At 38.5% G+C, this 20,513-nt stretch overlaps 1 protein-coding gene across 7 annotated transcripts in view; it reads right to left on the bottom strand.

The window, feature by feature from the left end:
• Trank1 (tetratricopeptide repeat and ankyrin repeat containing 1) overlaps positions 1-20,513 on the bottom strand; it is a 112,960-nt gene that overhangs the window by 78,034 nt on the left and 14,413 nt on the right. For 6 of the 7 annotated variants that reach the window (XR_011368704.1, XR_011368703.1, XR_011368702.1 and 3 more), the window contains exons 2-3: positions 3,168-3,294; positions 130-280 (exon numbers count right to left, since the gene is read on the bottom strand). Coding sequence is in view for 3 of the 7 variants with exons in the window: in XM_070006586.1 (XP_069862687.1) it covers positions 130-280; positions 3,168-3,294 (278 nt within the window). In the remaining 4 variants the exon portion in view is untranslated. Of the gene's footprint in view, positions 1-129; positions 281-3,167; positions 3,295-20,513 lie in introns of those variants that run through there. The other variant, XM_070006583.1, reaches the window with a different exon arrangement.

A 20,513-nucleotide genomic window follows, 5' to 3' on the forward strand; every position in this document is an offset into this window, starting at 1 on the left:
AAAGTGACATTGTTCAAAAAAAGAAATGTACTCATAACCCAATTTGTGAAATGGTAGCCCCTCTGTACAGCCTTTAATAATAAATAAATGACTTTATTTCACTAAAAAACCTTCCCCAATTCAACTTACTGCTCACAGTGGTGAAGATCCCAACAAGGAAATCAGGAACTTGTGCTTGGTCCTGGCTGCTCTGCAGAAGTCGTAAACCATCAAAAAACATACGAGCAGCTTCATATGGCTGATGCAAGCGCAGTAAAGAATAACCAGCTCTGTAGTATCCCTGCAACAGTATAAAGAACAAAGATGTATTGGCCCCATTTCTTCCAGTCTGATACTAAAAGGAAAATTAAGATTGCAAAAAGCTTTGATTCTTTGCAAAAGCTTTGATTCTTTGCAAACACAGATTTCTAACAAACATTGAACATTATTTTCTGTACCCTATTTTTCCTCTCCCACACACTGCCAAGAAAATATATAATCATTTGCAGACCCATAACTAACATATCTAATATATGATACTGAAAGAAGGAAGCAGGCCTAGTTTCAACTATGTATTCAGCTTATTATTCATACTTCTAATCACAATCTGAGCCAGAACAGAGAAATTAAAAAACACGATGACTAGCATTAAGGAAAATAAGATTTTCATGTAGACACAAAAGTTATTGTCTGCTCCTTTCAGTAAAATAAACATAATTTCCACTGGGCATATAAGAAAAGTTGTAATGACAAACATGTATTTGATTTACTGAGTTCCACATTATAAACAAGATACACAATAGGCCATTTTTTAATGTTTGTAGAAGGAAGAAATTATGACAAATAGGGAAAAGGAGTCTAGTTTTGCCTCTACGCAAATTGTAAGACTCTAGAATAAGAATAATATGATTCTGTTTTCTCCACCATAATTATACAATGCAGCATCAGGGTCCACTGAAACACTTTTTTAGTCAACAGAATATATTCACACACTGGGTTCTTTAAAAGCAGACACTTAAAAACTCCACCTAACATTGAGTTCTGATTATTTGTTTTAACCTTCACTTGAAAGTCAAAAACCTAAGGTAACAATCAGTAAAAGAAAGAAAAAATGTATTTTGTATTGTGTGTGTGTGTGTGCTTTTTTAACTAATTAGGCAAGGTTGTATAGAATCTCCACTTCTTTGCTTCCTCAAATCCAAGTTCCATCTTTTTATTTTGGAGAAAGGTGAAGGTGTTCAGAATATACCACTATGACATATTAAGCTGAAGGTATTTTTGATTCAATAAATGCAAAATAAAGCCTTCATAGAGGTTTCCTAACTAAAAGCAGAAATTCCTAAGAAATGAGGACTGCCATAAATCCCCTCTCTTAAAGAAGTTTTTTTTGTTTTGTTTTTTGTTTTTTTTTTGGGGGGGGGGTCCGGTTGTGGGGCCTGAACTCTGGGCCTGGGTGCTGTCCCTCAGCTCTTCAGCTCAAGGCTAGGGCTCTACCACTTGAGTCACAGTGCCACTACCGGCTTTTTTCTTTTTGCTTGTGTGGTGCTGAGGAATCGAACCCAGGGCCTCAGGCTTGCAAGGCAAGCACTCTACCACTGAGCCACCTTCCCAACCCTTAGAGAAGTTTTTGCTCATAAAGAAACAGGAGGTAAACACTGAGATGAGCCTGCACAAAACTTGCTAAAATTAAAACAGCCTTTTTCCTCCATTTGTTTTCCTCATACATTTGGCTTTCGCGGTTTTATATATATATATATATATATATATATATATATATATATATATATATATATATATATATATATATATATAGTATGTAAGTTCTTAGGCCAGCCAATTCCTTTCTTCGTGATCTTCACTTCTTTTCTAGGAAGGTCCCCAAATCATATAAAATAAGATCAAATACGTGTGCTTTTCTCCCACAAATCTATCTTTTGTCATTCTAAACTCACAGGGCCACAGGCACTGAACCTAAATACACAGAGAAAAAAACTTGAGTCCTTTCTCTGTAGAAAAGTGTGGAAAAGGGAAAGCGAAGAGAAGCATCCAAGAACTCTGGGCAAGAAAGGGAAAGTAGCCCGTTGTTATACTATTAGGGGCTGCTGCTGTAGGTTTGGCCATTAGTGAAGCCGGGAGTATCATCCTTTCAGGCCTTAGACCAGAGCCACAATCTCAGGAATCTGGGCAGACCCTAACTATGCCTCACCCAATCTTACCTAGAGGGTGGAAACATCTTAAAATGTCCTTAGGAAGAATTTCTTAGAAATGTACTCCCATTTTCTGAGCTAGGGGTGTGGCTCCATGGTAAAACATTCAATCCCAAACAATTCAAAAAAGGAAGAAGAAAGGAATGGGAAAAGGAAGGAAGAAAAAGAGATGGAGACAGCAGTCATACAAAATAATAAAAAAAATTCTAGTTACTGAGTACTAATAACTTAGTATCTCCTTGTCCCTTGAAGCAACTCAAAGGTGCAAGTATTAATTCATTCTACAGTTGAGGAAATTAAAGCTTAAGAGTAATGTGGCTGCTATTGAAACCAGTTCATAGGAGAAATGTGAGACAGAAAAACTGATGCTTTTCCCACTTTATCATAGAGTCTCTCTATAAACTGTCATCTAGACAACTAATTTGAAACATAATTGTTACTTCAGATAGCTCCAGAATTGCTATTTAATTTAAATGTTATTTTACTTTCATGCTATTCCTTTCTCCAGTTTAAGTGGGGATGGTATCTTCCAGTCCTCTGACTTTCCTGAGCACCAAGAATGGTGACACTTGCTTAGTCCCTCCAAAGAGGGTGGTTTTCTACTCTCAGAAGTGCTTTCTGGATTAACATCATATCTTCTACAAAGCTTTACTAAAATGAAACACATAGACAGTGCAGAACACATACTGTAAGTATTTGTATAACTATATCAGGACAAAATGAACCCTTCTATAATCTCACTGCATTTCATTTGCTAGGTAGCCAAGCTCCACTATCTCCAACAAGTATGTCTCTGCTCTTCTTGAGATAATGCTCCACTGACTATGGGCCTCTGTCTTAAGTGCACAGGGCATTGAAGAAAAAGTATTCCTAGCACGTCCATATTTAAAAGAAAGAGGAGAAAACAGCTAATGAATATTTAAAAGAAGGGTGAGAAGACAGCAAATAAAGAACACAGGGAAACAAGACATCACCTCATACCTTCACATAGGTTGGGTCCCACTGAAGACACTCCTTGGCAGCAAGCAATGCTTCATTCCATTTACCAAAGCTGTAAAATGCACTGGATTTATTGCACAGCAGCACAGCCAAGTCTCTTGGGGGAACCCTGTAAAAAGAACAAAATGCTGTTTTTAAGGACATGGTTCTGCAAATATAGGAAATAATCTCTGAAGGCTACCATTTTGGAGCTGTCTACTGCCATGACGAATTTCAGCAGGCAGTGTTTCAACTATGTTTATCATATCTGTCCTTTATATCTATCTATCCTAGAACGATAGAGCATTTACAATGTAAAAACCTGTCCTTCCTCACTCCTAGATTCTCTGCTCCCACCTTTTAATGGCAAATGTCTTCAACACTTTGGTTCCATTTCCCACTGATCATCACAATTTTTTTCTTTTTAGCGCTCTTGGGGAAAGATATAAAAATGTTGACCTGTCATAAAATGGAGAGGATGGGAGCTCCCACTGAGCCCCACACAGTGTGAGCTACTCCACATGCATGTTAGCACAGAGCATATCACAGGACTCGTAGGAACATCTGACCACACTATATCCTTGAGCAAGCCTCAGAAGAATAGACTGTAAATAAGGTCTGTGCAAGCCCTGGGAGCAGGAACCACTGGTGGGGGATCCAAGACCTTGAAACTCATAGTATAGACCAAAGAGCAGGCAGGAACTCCAGGTAACTGCACCCAAGACACCTGCCTGTGAGCAAACAACTGAAGAATGGCCAAAGGGGGCCCTCTAAAGCAAAGACTTCCTTTTTTGCCTGTGTCCAAAGATAATACAACAGCAAGAGTATTGCTAAAACCAGACTGAAAAGAGAAACAAAATATACCACAGAGTCAAGATAAGTCCAGGTGTTACTGAAATTTTAGACACACAAAATAAAAAACCAAGGGCTGGGAATATGACTTAGTGGTATTGTGCTTGCCTAGCACGCATGGGTTCAATTCCTCAGTACCACATAAACAGAAAAAGCCAGATGTGGCACTGTGGTTCAAGTGGTAGAGTCCTAGCCTTGAGCAAAAGAAGCTCAAGGACAATGCCCAGGCCCTGAGTTCAAGCCCCCTGGACTGCCAAAATTAATTGATTAATTAATTAATTAAAATAAAAACCAAGCCAGGCACTGATGGTTTACACCTCTGGTTCAAAGCCAGCCTTGACAAGAAAGTCACAAGACTCTAATCTCCAATTAACCACTAGAAAACCAGAAATGGCGCTGTGGCTCAAAGTGGTAGAATACTAGCCTGAACAAAAGAGCTCAGGGACAGTTCCCAGGACCTGAGTTCAAGCTCCAGGACCAACAAAAAAAAAAATTTTAACTAAAACCTAGACTTACAACTTCTTATTTGATATTTTAAGTATAAAAAACAATACCAGTGTGAGAAAGATAAGTAACGGTGATCCGAACAAAAATAAAACAGTAAAAATCATCTCTGTGTTGCCTTATTCTCAGCAGTATCTGGATTCTTTCACTGCCCATTTGTCTCTGGTGAAGAGATGTAGCCCCAGACACATTCAGGAGGCAGAGAAGCATGCAGCAGGTGATTCACATGTAAACCAGGACTACAGGTAGAATTGAGGCCAGTGTCATTCCCAGACTCCCCGCATGGGTAGTCACTCCCAGCTGCAGTGATTGTTGGCTGTAGCTAGGAACTCTCAACACCCCATTTCCAGAGATATATCCTCATACTATTGAGAGCTGCTCTTAGCAATTACAATTATGCTCTGGCCTGAATTACGTTCCCTTAAAATTTATATGTTGAAGCCAGGTGCCGGTGGCTCACGCTTGTAATCCTAGCTACTCAGGAGGCTTAGATCTGAGGATTGTGGTTCAAAGCCAGCCCAGGCAGGAAAGTACGTGAAACTCTTGTCTCCAATAAACCACCAGAAAACCGGAAGTGGTGCTGTGTGTCTCAAGTGATAGAGTGCTCAGCTTGAGCTAAAGAGCTCAGGGACAGCAACCTAAGTTCAAGCCCCAGGACAGGGGGTGGAGAGGGTGGGGGAGGTGGGGCTGGGAATCATATGTTGAAGCCCTAACCCCTAATGTGACAGTATCTGGACATGGGGCCTTTAAAATGCAATATGTTTAGATAAAGTCATGTGGGTGGAGTCTTCATCACAGATAGTGCCCTCATAAGAAAAGACACTAGAAAACTTGCTCTCTGCCATGTGAAGACAGGAAGACGGCAGCCATCAACAAGCCAAAAGAGATTAAGTCATTCAATACCTTGCCCTTGAACTTCCAGCCTTCAGAACTGTAAGGAATAAGTTCCTGTTGTTTAAGCCACCCAGTATACAACATTCTGTTATGACAATTCGAGCATGTTAATATACTCTTGCTCTAGGATAAACCTCAAAGTCAGACAGCCAATAAGCAATGAATGACTGACATGAGAATTAAAAGAGCAGCCTGCAGAACCAGCTCTGTGGTACAATTTATGTCCCAGAACTTCCCATCAATTCATGCTGAATCTAGACGCCATATCTTTGTCTTGCCCTGCTTTCCTCACTCTCTTTGTCCTGAAACAACTCAGCAAATCACATGGACCTTAATCCCTATGTTTGCTGGCAGCAGCAGGAAAGCAGACATCAGGCAATGGACAAGAGTATAGTATTGAGAAAGTCACATGCAAGGTAACATGTGAGGGTCCAGGGAAAAGTCTCATTAGTGATCATCACATAGATAGTAAGTGTGTGGAGTCACTCTGCAACCATAGTCACTGTTTAACACTTCATCTTTAAGAAAGTTGAGTGTCTTTCCCTGAATAAGAAGCTCCAGTTCAGCTCCAACATGGCCCAGATCTGAACCAGGATGAGGCAAAACTACAGAAATCACAGGCACAAGCAAGTTACATTGGCTCAGGATTCACTCAAGCATTACATGTGATGATGGGAGAAGAGAGCCAGAGAGCCATGTCAATCACTTAACTCAATGCCATTTGTCAGCACACGTTCAGGCTATATGCACCCCACAGATGCCAACTTCTACTTCTTCCACCACAATTGTTTCTCAAGGATTATCTAGGGGTCCTTAAGACTATTTCAGGTAGTCCATAAAGTGAAAATGTTTCACAACTATGATTGTTTAGACAATGGCCCTCAAATAATGTACCTTTTCTACATAGCAAAAGAGAAATTGCAGATGCAATTAATTTACAGGTATTGAGAAAGGGAAGTCATCCTGCATTATTATATAATCTCATGGATCCTGAGGAGAGAGAGGCAGAGGAGCCTCACTCATCATATCACCTTCTCCTCTATGATACGATGACTGAGGCACATTGTGGAATAATAGAAAATGGAGACAAAAAGGAAAGGAACACATGTAGCCTCTCAATGATAGAAAAGACTGGATGAATGAGGCCCCAGCCCACACACTCCTGCCTCTAGGAGAAACACGGTGCCTCATCTGAGAGCCTACACAAAGCTGCAACCCTATTAATCCTTTAATTTAATCCCAAAAAACTCATTTCTGACCTCTGACCTCTAGAACTACAAGGGAATAAATTTTCATTGTTTTAAGCCACTAAGTTTGTGGCAATCTGTTACTACAGCAATGAGAAACCAGAAGAACAACAATACTAAGACATTTTGTGCTTTTTCATAACTATTCTCCCACAAGCCTACAGAGGCTAAGAACATGATATGTCAAAGATTGAAAGAAGAGGCAAATGAGACTTGCAAAAATGTGCTGCTTCAAAATAGGGAAGGGAAAGGAAGGGAAGGGATGAGAAGAAGAGAAGAAACAATAACAGAGGAGGTGGTTTTGGCCCAAGTATATTACATATAAATATGAAAATATTTGCTGAAGGTATTTCCCAGTTCCCAGATCTAATCAATTCAAAATTTCCACCTTTGGCCACTATACCACTTGAATACAAGTAATACTCAAGTGACAGTCTTCCCGGAATGGAAGTGGACACTGGAATGGAGTGAGAAGGGTAGTCTTGAAGGTCTTTTTTTCTTTTAACTTTTTATTGAGAAGGTGATGAGCTGTGGGGGGTTACAGTTACATAGGTAAGGCAATAAGTACATTCGTTTTTAATCATTGTTACCCCGTCCCTCTTTATCTCCCACTTACCCCTCCCTCCCCCCCAACCAAGCTGTAATGTTCATATCCAACATAGCATCAAGTGTATATCAATGTTACTGTGGTTCATCCATTGTTCTGCTGTTTCTGTGGGTATCATTTCAAACATGTTTTTATCTGTTTTATCTGTTTTTATCATTTCAAGCATTGGTGATAGCCTTGGGACTGAGGAAAGAAGCAGAACCAAGCACATATACATGGTATCTTATTTTAGACAAACAAATTTCTTGATCTCTACCTCAGTGTGTCCTAAAATTCTATTTTGTGACAATGTTATAAACTTGGTACACAAAGTAAAGGCCAGATAGAGGCCTTCATCTTTTTTGAAACCTCCCTTGAGCCTCTTTAATTCCTGTAACACAAGGAGCCTTAAGAAAACACATGAAAGTGACATCTTTCACTAACTTACAATCTCCTCCCCACGTATGTCTTAATCACATTCCCAGAACTTACTCCCCTAGTCCAGATAGCCATTTGTCCTGCTCTTCCTTCAGGAATTTTCTGTTGTTTGCCTTTAAAATATAAATATACTTTTGCTATGTGTTCAAATTTCTTTCTTGGGAAGACCTCCTTATACATATAAAAAAACTAATAAACCAACATGCTCGTCTCATGAAAATTAGCTCTGGTATTAATTGATTTACCAGATCCAGTTAAAAAAAAAAAATCCACTTTTTTTCCCTTTTTAGGGGGTTTCACCCACCACCACTTTTTTTTTTTTTTTTTGCCAGTTATGGGGCTTGAACTCTGGGCCTGGGTACTGTCCCTGAGTTTTTGTGCTCAAAGTTAGTACTCTACCAATTTGAACTACAGCTCTACTTCCAATTATTTTTTCCTACTTTAGTGGAGGTAAGAATTTCACGGGATTCTCTGCCCAGGCTGGCTCTGAACCACAATCCTCAGATCTCAGCCTTCTGTGTAGCTGGGATTATAGGCATGAACCATCAGTGCCTGGCCTACCATTTTTTAACAAAATAAAATGAAGTTCTTTAAAATGGCTCCAAGAGCAATCAATAATAAAATTATCTCTGGAACACGGGAACTGAGACCAGCTTGGAATTAAAACCTCTTCCTCCTTCCCAACAAAGCAGCCATAGTCAATCCAGGATAAGAATCCAAATTCAGAATTCATTTTGAGGACTTCAATTTGTTTTTTTTACTTTCTTTCTCCTGTCTCCATGGGAGAAAAGATGCAATTGTTTGAGAGGAGTGGGGTTTTTTCCTTAAAAATTTTACCCTGTTGCTGGGCTGGGAAGGTGGCTCAGTGGTAGAGCGCTTGCCTTGCATGCATGAGGCCCTGGGTTCGATTCCTCAGCACCACATAAGAAAAAAGAAAAAAGCCGGAAGTGGCACTGTGGCTCAAGTGGTAGAACGATAGCCTTGAGCTAAAGAGCTGAGGGACAGCACCCAGGTCCAGAGTTCAGGCCCCACAACTGGACCCCCCCAAAAAAAAATTTTTACTGTGCTGTGCACCAGTGGCTCCTGCCTGTATTCCTAGCTACTCAGGTGGCTGAGATCTGAGGATCTCAGTTCAAAGCCAGCCCAGGCAGGAAAGTTCTTGAGACTCTTATCTCCAATTATCCACCAGAAAACCAGAAGTGGCGCTGTGGCTCAAGTGGTAGAGTGCTCACCTTGAGCTGAAGAGCTCAGGGACAGCAGCCAGGCCCAGAGTTCAAGCTCTACCACCACCACCACCAACAACAACAACAAATTACTCAAAACCTTTCAAAGACCTCTGGAAAAGTATGAAAGGCTGTATCCAAGCCTACCTACGGAGAGTGTTTATACAGGACAAAAAGATAACTCATCTTGCCATTTATCTCAACTATCAGGCTATCTCAACCAAAACCTAGTGAAGTGGTCCTCCCAAAACTTGCCAGGCATGGAAACTGTTAGCCCAATAGCCTCCTCTCTCATAGCTTAGCATGTTCTTTCCCTAGGCAAAACTAGGCCCATTTAGAAAAGGCACTGGTCTGTGGCAGCTAGCACCATATAAGGCAGCAAGATCCCCTAAACCTTTGGGTCACCTGAGTGAGCACTCCTTTGGGACAGCTATAACCATATAAGGCAGCAAGATTCCCAAAAGCTCAGAAGTTATAAAAGTCACAATAGCTGTTACTTCTTCTCTGTTGTGAGAAGGGGTCTTGACTGTCCTTTTATTGGCAATAAACCTTTTCTTTATTCTTTGTACCTGTATGTCTGAGTGGTTTTCTGGCTGTCTAATTTACTCTAACAGAAACATATGTTTAAAATCCCAACATTCTGAGAATAAGGAAGGAAGAGTAAGTTTGAGGCTAGCCTGAATTACAGTGGGACCCTGTCTCAAGACCAAATGAGAACAAAACGTAAGGATGTCCTAGTCAAATCAACTTTAAATTATTTCAACTTAATATATCCTCATTTATATCAATTATATACACAAAGTCATGATGGTAATGCCAAAACTAGCTGAACAGTCCAAATCTGATATGTCTGTAAAATTTACATACTAAAGTCATAACATAGCCAACAAAGGTAAACAACTGTAAACAACAGTTTAAACACTGTAAACAACTGAAAGTTAATTATAAGCTAACTGTGTAAGTGTTAGGGAGAAGACACAAATATTAAATAGGTTTTTCTTCTTATAAGGAAAAAGTCAGTAAGAAATGTACACATTACCTTGCCCATGTAATTGTAATCCCTCTGTATGGTATTTTCACAATAAAAAAAAAAAAAAGGAAAAAGTCAAGCAGGGCACCAGTGGCTCACACCTGTAATCCTAGCTACTCAGGAGGCTGAGATCTGAGGATCACGGTTCAAAGCCAGCCCAGGCAGAAAAGTCCGTGAGACTCTTATCTCCAATAAACCACTAGAAAAACTGGAAGTGGCACTGTGGCTCAAGTGATAGAGTGTTCTCCTTGAGCTGAAGAGCACAGGGAAAGTGCCCAAGCCCAGAGTTCAAGCCCCATGACCAACCAAAAAAAAAAAAAAGAAGAAGAAGAAAGAAAAAGTCAAAATTATAAGAAAGCATCTTAGGGGCTGGGAATGTGGCTTAGCAGTAGAGCGACTGCCTAGCATGCATGAGGCCCTGGGTTCAACTCCTTGGTACCACATAAACAAAACAATAAATAAAAGAAATAAAAATTTAAAAAATAGAAAGCATCTTATTCAATTTCTCTTGGAATTGACAGTTAAAGACATTTGGAGACAAGATCCAAAGAGTAGTTAGGTGAGTGAAGAGGAAAGGTAGGTGTCCAGGCCAGGATAAAAACATCTACAAAGTCCATAAGACTCTTAGCTTCAACTAACTACCAAAAAACCAGGAGTAAAACTGTGGCTCAAGTGGTAGAGCACCAGCCTTGAGTGGCATAAATAAATAAAAGTACTAAGTGAATATAATACATAATGAAGAGTAGGAACTGGCTTCAATAGATGCATGATCTGGTGTCTTAAGAGCCATTAAAAGGACTTGGGAATTTACCTTACATACAATTTGGAAATAAACACTATCCAATATAGTTTTGTAACAATTATAATGTCTTATTCTATATGATCCAATAAAGTAACTATTAGCCACATGTGCCTAATATAACTGAAAAACTGAAATTTAAATTTTATTTTAATTTACTTTAAAATCCATAGCCACATTTTACTAGTGGCTACCATATTAAACAGTACACACAAGAAGATTTTGAAAGAAAAAAAACATTAAAATACACATCTAAGGGTTCATTTTCCTGACATCACATTATCTGACCTTTTCCGCTTGACTCATACATATACTAGATATTACAAATAAGGGAAACCATGGGACCTATGTTTCTTTGGGCCTGGCTTACTTCACTTAATATAATTTTTTCCAAGCCTTTCCATTTCCTAACACATGGGGCAATGTCATTCTTTCTGATGGAGGCATAGAATTCCATTGTGTATCTCTTTGTTGCTTTGTATGTCCCTCCCCCACAGTATAACCCCTGCTTTCACTATATTTGATGTCAGTATAACTTGTGGAGGAGATGGGGAAAAACCAGTTGTTTAAGGATACAGGTGGACCTGTTGCAACAATGAGAAGTACAAGTTGTCATGTCCAAAACGAGCTTTATAACGTTGGTGGGGGGGGGGGAAGGGGGGGGGAGGAGAAGGATTGGGATTGGGGGGGAGGGGGGAGGCTGGGAAGGGATGTGAAGGGTAAACAAAGGAGGAGGCTGCAATGCTTGGTAAGAAATGTACGCATTATCCTGCCCATGTAATTGTAACTCCTCTGTACAGTATGTTCACAAATAAAATTAAATTAAAAAAAAAAAGGTAAGATGGATAATGAATTCGGGAGAAAAAGGCAGTAAGACTTGCTGATGACCTTCACTATAGTAAGATTGAGGTAAAAGAGAAATCACTTAGGGCTTTCAGCCAAACTCTGCTCTATCTTATAGAAACAGAGCTTTGATTTTAAATATGCATGCAAATAATGTTGAATATTTATACACACACACACACACACACACACATACATATAAATAGAGAGAGAGAGAGAGAGAGAGAGAGCCCCAGCCTAGACTTCTGAGAATATTCTGATATCACTGACTCTAAATGATTATGGACAGTACATGTTATGTGGAATACATAAAGTTGAAAAACATACAAAAGCACAACAATGGATTGTTTATGACTATACCAATAGAAATATATTCTATAGGGCCCCACAACTGACAAAAAGAAGAAATATATTCTATAAGAAAAACATAGCACCATGAAGCAACTAAGTTTCAATAGCCATCCTCTATGTTCTAGAAGAGAAAACATCCCTATACCCAGACAGGAAAAGATACTACTTCTATCTCAACCAAGCAAAAGTCAGGAACTCTTTTCTATTTTTTGCCTGTTTGTTTAAAGTAGGGCAAGAGGTATTAGAGGATTAGAGAGTGAAAAGATGGAGATGAGATTTACATTTTCTCCAACTACCAATTACTTCGTTTCCAAGGTATTTAGGAAGTTCGAAGCGACTCTATATACATTAACTTGAAAGTAGTTTTCTTTGTAGCACATTTTCGATGGGGAAATGTCTCTTGCAAAGGGGTAATGATTAGTTCTTGAGAAATAAAAAATTTTACTCACATGCATACAAAGTACAGATACACATACACACATATATACTACAGAAACATATATACAGGACTATCTTCGGTATTTAAATTTCATGGGAAATGGAAAGTTATATTAGAAAACCAATCTTTAAAATATGAGGTGAGGAACCAGTAGCCAGTGGCTCATACCTGTAATCCTAGCTAGTCAGGAGGCTAGGATCTGAGGATCATGGTTCAAAGCCAGTCTAGGCTGGAGAACTGGAGACTCTCATCTCCAATACACTACTTAGAAAATGCTAGAAGTAGCACTGTAATTCAAGAGGTAGAGTGCTAGCCTGAGCACAGAGAGGCTCAGGGACAGAACCCAGGCCCTGAGTTCAAGCCCAGTATTGGGGGAAAAAAATTGAGAAGACTACAATGAAATAAAAGTATTCAAAAACACTGCCTTAAAGAAAATTAAAGGAAAAATGAAGAGGTGTTATGAGTAAACTAAAGTTTTCTTTAATGATAAATACAGATAAACAAAATGTGACAAACAGATACAGTGGAATATTAGCTGCCATATGTTATAACATGTACCTTGAGGACAATGTGTTAAGCAAAATAAACTAGGTAGAAAAAGACAAATAGGATATAATTCTCCTTCGTTAGGGTAACTTTAATAGTCAAATTCATGGACAGAGAAGCAAAATGGTGATTGTTTAGAGGTGCAAAGAAAATGGAACAAAATTCTAGTCTTGCAAATAAAAAATACAGAGATGAGTTAGATAACAATGGGAATAGACAGTACTATATGCAAAAATGGATTAGCCAAACATGGTGGTATATAACTGGACCCCCATTACTTGGGAGGCTGAGGCACGAGGATCTAGTTCAAAACAAACCTGGACTGCAGGTTTGTGATTTTGTCACAAACAGTAACACAAAGAGTGTACTAAAATCCATGGGGGTTTTTAAGTTATTTTTTTCTTGGCAGCGCTATGGATTAAACTTTCAGCCTTGTACATGCTAGCAAAGTTATTCTACCACTGAGCGATATCCCTAGTCCAACAGATGGAATCACACTGTATAACCGAGCTGGCCCCAAACTTGCAATGTACCCTCCAGAATGGTCTTCAACAGAGATCTTCCTGCTTCTACCTCCCAAATGCTGGGATTACAAGCCTAGGCTACCATATCAGACTTAAAGTTTTAAAGAAGAAGAAAACAAAACAATGTATAAGAATATTTACTGGATTTGTATTTCTATTCCATGTTTAACAGAAAAATAATCCATACTCAACACTACCAACATAATTTTTTAAAAAGTAGGAAAAAGAGCCTCTCCTCCCATCTCCAGTAGTGCTATTTACGACTCTGGGGAAAGCAAAGGCAGCAAGATGTTAACTATCAGAGAGCAGTCAAAATGACTTCATTTGTTCGTACTGTTTTGCTTTTAACAAGTACTGGAGTTTGAATTCAAGGCCTCATGCTTGCTTGCTAGGCAGGTATACACCAACAGCTCCCGTTTGTCTTAGTTATTTTCAAGATAGAACATCACTTTATGCCCAGGCTGGACTGGATTGGGATCCTTCTATTTGTGCTTCCTTACATGATTAGGATGATAAGTACACCTCACAGCACCCAGCCCTTATAATTTGGGATAACAAGCAAGCACCACCATGTCCAGCTTTTGGTTGACATGAATTCTCATGAATTCTTCTTTCCTGACTCAGGTATGGCCTCAAACCACATTCCCACATCACTGCTTCCCAAGGCCTGAGTCATCGTGCCCTGAGTTTTTAGCGGGGGGAAACTCAGCATCCTGAATAAGTTGGAGAAAAGGTAAGAGGCTATCAATATTTTTATTAGGCAAATATGACACAACAGTAAGTATTAAAAAAGAAAAGTATAGTCCTACAGCTTAAGAGTGTGGATATATAAATGCAACAGGTACATCAGAGCTCTTTATATTAGCTAAAGTAGGTTAGCTGCAATTTTCTTCCAGTTTCTTTGTTAGGCACTTGGCTATTTCCTATCATTTTGTTGTTTCAATGTTTGACTTGATCACTCAAGAACAGATTGGAACGATCTTACCAATCAAAAAGTCTTGTGTCAGGAGCTGGGAAGTTGGCTCAGTGGTACAGCGCTTGCCTTGCATGCCTGAGGCCCTGGGTTCGATTCCTCAGCACCACATAAGAAAAAAGAAAAAATCTGGAAGTGGCGCTGTGGCTCAAGTGGTAGGGCACTAGCCTTGAGCTGAAGAGCTGAGGAACAGTGCTCAGGCCCAGAGTTCAGGCCCCACAACCGGACCAAAAAAAAAAAAAAGTCTTGTGTCAGGACCACTTGTTTCTTGTAGTTTTTATAATCAGTGTTATCAAAGGAATTTTTGTTCCTGGCATTCATTATCATTACTTAACAAGGTCAGAAGAATTGTACAGAAGCTGCTTCTTTGCTATACATTGTAACTAATGGGAAAATGTGAGCTGGAAGAAATGAATGTGTGACAGTTCTTAATATTTAATAAAATATTTAATTTTGCCATCCTAGCTCCTGATTTTGGCTTGGTTTGTTTCCCATGCCACCTTGTCCCTAGCCTAGCCTGCCTCAAAGCCACAGTAAGGTCTTTGCCAAACTAACAAGAAAGCAACTGAAATTAACTCCCTAACAGCCCTCACATGCAGGTGGTTTACACTACTCACAATAGGGCCAAATTCTGTACTAAATGAATCTGAGACTATAGTCCAATAACCAGACAAATAACCACCACACAATGAAAATGAATAATTCACGATAAGGATCTGTCATATCTCACTATCTTTAATAGGTACAAGTTAAAAAATATTTTGGGGTAAAAAAAAATAATGTGTGATAACATGCACTAATCTTAAGTGTTAAGTTTATTTAATTTTTGTATCTATATAATTCTTACCCAAGATCTGTATTTGAATATTGCCAAGTCCCCCAAAGGTTCCCATTGGTCTAATTCTTTTTTTTTATTGTCAAGATGATGTACAGAGGGGTTTCAGTTACAAAAGTAAGATAATGAGTACATTTCTTGTCAACCTTGTTACTCCTCCCCTCAATTTTTTCCTACGTTCCCTCCTTCCCAACCTCCCCCCAGTCTAAATCTAAACCCAATTCCACCACCATTTTGAGCTCTCAGTTATAAATGAGTTTTGCCTGTTCCAGAACCTCAGAATCACAGTGGATTCCTTCTGTGGTGGGCTTCTTTCCTTAAATATTACTTATGTATGATCGTCCTCTATTGTGGCAGGTATCAATAGTTCACTTTTCTTGTTGTGATATATTGTGGGATTATACAAATATACCATGAGTTACTTATTCCTTTGATGAGATTTTGGGTTTTTTTCTAGTCTGAGATAACTATGAGTGAAGTTGTTATAAATGTTCTTACACATGTCTCTGAATGGATATTGTTTGCATTTTGGGAGGTTGGGGGTCATTCCCAGAAGTAGAATCATTGGGTCTCAGAGGATATGCACTGTTTTGTTTTAGTGGATACTGCCAGGTTTCCAAATGATTGACTTAGTTTACATTCCCAATAGCAATATACTGGAAGTGTAAATTGCCAACACTTTACAATGCTAGTTACTGACAGTCTTTTTAAATTTTAGCTGGAGTAGTATCTCATTGCAGTTTTAATTAGCATTTTCCTAATAATAATATTGCTTTGTCATAAGTTTATTTGGGCATATGACTCTCCTCTTTCATGAAGTTCTAAATTGACCCAATCAGAGTTTATATTGCTTCTAATAAGTTGTCAGCAAAAATATACTAGTAGACAGCTAGGAGCAAAGTGCACTCTGATCTAGACAACTTACATTTGTTATTCAACTATGCAATGTACAAATTATAATAACCTCAGGAAATAAATTTTCTAAGACACCAATTATCAGTAAGTAAGGAGGTTCTATTAGAGTCTAGTAATAACATGGTACTAACAACATAGTTTTGTGATTAAAAACTAAAAATAGGTTAAACTTCTCTGGCAAAAACTTGAAAGCTGTCCCCTCATAATAATCAATGATATTTATAACTTAGGAAATTGAACTTATACCTCCTTTGCTATAATAAACCATTCTTGTGCTCTTTAAAGTAGCCATTCCTGACTCACTGAGCCCTGAACTGCCTTTCCTAACTCAAAAGCTTCTCAGCATTTGGGGAAGCTGACCAACCATACCACCTGTTCCTAGGGATCTGATGATTAAAGCCCATCTCTTTTCCAGAAGCTGTGCATCAGTATGGAGCACAATTCTGGTCTCTGAAACTTAAAAACATGTCGTTGGAAAACTCAGAGGCACTATTCTATCACTTTTACTGAATATGCTTGAAGAAGAGGATTTGTTACTTGGGCGGTACTATCCAAAGTAGAAGTGAGGCTATGAATCTAAACATTGAGACGTGTAGATGAGGTACTCTCAATTTCAGCTGCATTTTGCTTCTGATCTAAGTAAAGCAAAAACTCATAGGGAATCACAGAAAACATGATGGGAACTATTGACCTGAAAAATACTGAAATCCACCCTATCTCTGGACTTTTACTTATATGAGAAAATATCACTGTGTTATCGGTAAGGATGAGTCTAGCTCCCAGAAAAAGAGTATGTAGCAGTGGCTTGAACCAAGAAGACTAATATTCTCATATAACCTGGGAAGCAAAAACAGTTAAGTACTCTGTATATTTTAGTAACATTATTCTAGGCACACTAGTTCTCATGCTTACCCTATAAGGGTAGAAGAAAGTTGCTAAACCTCCAGACATTACTTTCAATGCAGGAAGAGGGAGAAGAGAAGAGCCACCTGGATCACTGGCACCACTGACTCTTATAAAAGAAAAAACTTGAAGCTGGGCACCAGTGGCTCATGCCTTTAATCCTAGCTACTCAAGAGGCTGAGATCTGAAGATTGAGGTTCAATGCCAGCCCAAGAAGGAAAGTCCATGAAACTCTTATCTCCAAATAAACACCAAAAAAGCCCAAGTAGAAGTAGTGGTAATGTGCTGGTCTTATTAGCAACACAAGTTCAGGGACAGAGCACAGGCCCTGAGTTCAAGCCTTAGGACTGGCACCAAAAATAAAGTAAAAAGAAAAAAGAAAAAGGTTTTACAAAGCTCCCAAGTAGACTTGTTATGTTCTACTGATGAGAAATAGAACCATGGGTTGGAGTGGGAGGAATCTAGCTCTGTAATTGCTGGTGGCCAGGAAAGTAGAGATTGACAAAGATGTTAGGTTTATCAAATAATGAAGTGTCCCAAAATGAGCCAGTAAATATCCTTATTGAATGAGTCAGAATAAGAATTAAAAGCACAGAGACTTAACTGTATTAACATTCTATGTAGTTACTATTACTCTTTTATTACAGTTCTGTCTAGATCATTCTGTCCATTTGGCAGCCATAAGGCACATATAGATATTGATGTTTTTAAATGAACTAAAATACAATTAAAGCTTCAATTCCTCAATTGCTAGCCACATCTCAAGGGCTCCATAGCTTGCTGGGGGGTTAGTGACTACTACATTTGCGAATGAAGAGCTAGACATCTTCATCACTACAGAAAGTTGTATTAGAAGAATGTAGTTTTGAACAGAACAGTATATCTAAAGCAAGTGCAACATCTGGAATGTTATTTTTCTGCTCAGTGTGAAATTTAGCCCTTGGTCCCTGATATGTAAGAATGACAGATATATGAAAGCAGTTTCCCAAAAGACTGATGTACAGGATCTGAACCTCAGGGATGGGTATTTCCATGTTCCATGCACTATTCTATTGCTATCCCTGAGCATCATGCTGTCTGTCTTGCAAAACATTTACTGCAAGAGGACAAATAATAACTATAATCATGGAAGTACTTCTGTGCTACACCTTGGATTATGATGGGTAAACTTGGAACATCTACTCCAAGCATCCTATGTTTAGTGGCCTACAATTATAATTGGAAACTAATGAGCTGATTGTTCCATAGCTTCCCTATGAATATAGAATTTTATGTTTCTTTCCTATTTGTTGCTTTAAACATATAGCACAACACTTGGGAAATAAAGGTACAACTCAATAAAACTACAAATGAGAGAAATTTTTCTGATATGACTATATAAAACAGCTTGTTTTCTGCTTGAAAGGGATATAAAACATTACTGTCTACTGGTTTGATCTCAAATTGCCTAAAAGCTGTTCGGAATTTGTAATGCAACTAAGTTTAAGTCTTAAATTTCCTTGGTGTGCACATAGGACTTGACTCACCTCAAACTGACTCACTCTGCTCCTTGATTAAACATTACTTCAAAACATGTTTTTCATTAAATTTTAAATTACAAATGGAACAGTTCACTATGTGAGAAAAGCAGAAGCAATGCTCCTGGGGAGGCTAATTATCTAATACTGCTTTATGATTTGATGCTTACAGGCTTAAATTAACACAGGACTAAAATAGCCTTGAAAAAGTAAACAAATTTCAAAGAAAAACTACAGTAGTATAGTAAGAAAATTTAATTGAAAAAAATGTATATATGTGGCTAGGCATCGTGGTGCATGCCTGCAACCACAGCCACTTGGGAGGTAAAGATTGGGAGGATGGGTTTGAAATCAGCAAAGATATAGTGAGACCCCTATCACAACAAATAATCCAGGTGTGGTGGTTCAGACCTATAATACCAGTTACAGAGAGGGCATAGGTAGGAGTATTCCACAGGGCCATGTCTGTAAAAAAGGCTACAATGGTAGTGCACCTACTTAGCAAGTGTGAAGCTTGAATTCAAACCTATCCTACCCAAAAGAAAAAAAGCATATATGCAGTTTTTATAAGAGCATTTTTTAAAAGCGCCCTATAAAATATTTATGAAAACTGGGTGCTGGTCTCATGCCTGTAATACTAGCTACTCGGGAGGCTGAGATCTGAGGATTGTGGTTCAAAGCCAGCCTGGGCAGGAAAGTCCATGAGACTCTTATCTACAATTAACCACCAGAAAACCAGAAATGGCACTGTGGCTCAAGTGGTAAGACACTCACCTTGAGCTGATGCACTCAGGGACAGCGCCCAGGCCCAAAGGTCAAACCTCACCACCAACCCAAAAAAAAAAAAAAATATATATATATATATGTATACACACATATATATGTATGTATGTATGTATATAATATGAATACCCTTAAGCTTGCAAGAGTTATTTAAAGACAAAACAAAATTTTACTCAAAAACACAGCCTCAAGTTTTGAAAATACTTGTTTTTGTATGGGCAAATTCACTATTACAAAATGCCAGTTATTTCTATATTAATTAATGAATTTTTTAAAAATTATCACCTGAAAATAAAATTGTAAGAAATTAACAAGGCTCATCTAAAAGAACATACAAACCAGTTTGTTGAATGGTAACTCCTTCGTACAACTACTGAAAAATAATGATTTTTTTTTTTTTTTGTCAGTCATGAGGCTTGAACTCTGGGCCTGGGTGCTGTCCCTCAGCTCTTCAGCTCAAGGCTAGTGCTCTACCACTTGAGCCACAGAGCCACTTCCAGTTTTCTGAGTGGTTTATTGGAGATAAGAGTCTCACAGACTTTCCCTGACCAGGCTGGCTTTGAACCACGATCCTCAGATCTCAGCCTCTTGAGTAGCTAGGATTACAGGCGTAGGCCACCAGCTTGAAAATATAATTTTTTTAAGAATGTGCAAGCCAGAATAGCCAGGGAAAGATACCACTACTATAAAAAGTAATGAACTTTTCCTATCTGTAGAAGCATGAGGAATTGCAAAAGTACTGTGCTAAATAAGAGCACAGATTCAAAGAGGATATTCTATTTAAGCGAAGTTCTAAACCATGCAAATATAAGAACTAAACTCATAACCAAGAGAGATGTATGCTAACTGGAAAGAGGCAGAGTAAACTTTCTAGGGGAAGAAAATTTTCTATATTTTGACCATGGTTGTTGGTTGCATGGATATACTATTTTACTAAAACCCACTGACCAAGTACACTCAAAATATTTGTGCCTGTTATTGTATATAAATAACCCATTAAAAAACTGGAAAAATAAAAAGTACTAAGAAATGTCATTTTAGATTATCTTCACATACTCTAAGAAGCAAATTGCCAATACCTGACAAAATGATAAAGTAGGCCCCTCACAACAGAATATAATAAAAATATTTTAAAAGAATGAACACA

Source organism: Dipodomys merriami, unplaced genomic scaffold (assembly GCF_024711535.1).
Source record: "Dipodomys merriami isolate MVZ:Mamm:240054 unplaced genomic scaffold, mDipMer1.0.p SCAF_7, whole genome shotgun sequence".
NCBI lineage: Eukaryota > Metazoa > Chordata > Mammalia > Rodentia > Heteromyidae > Dipodomys > Dipodomys merriami.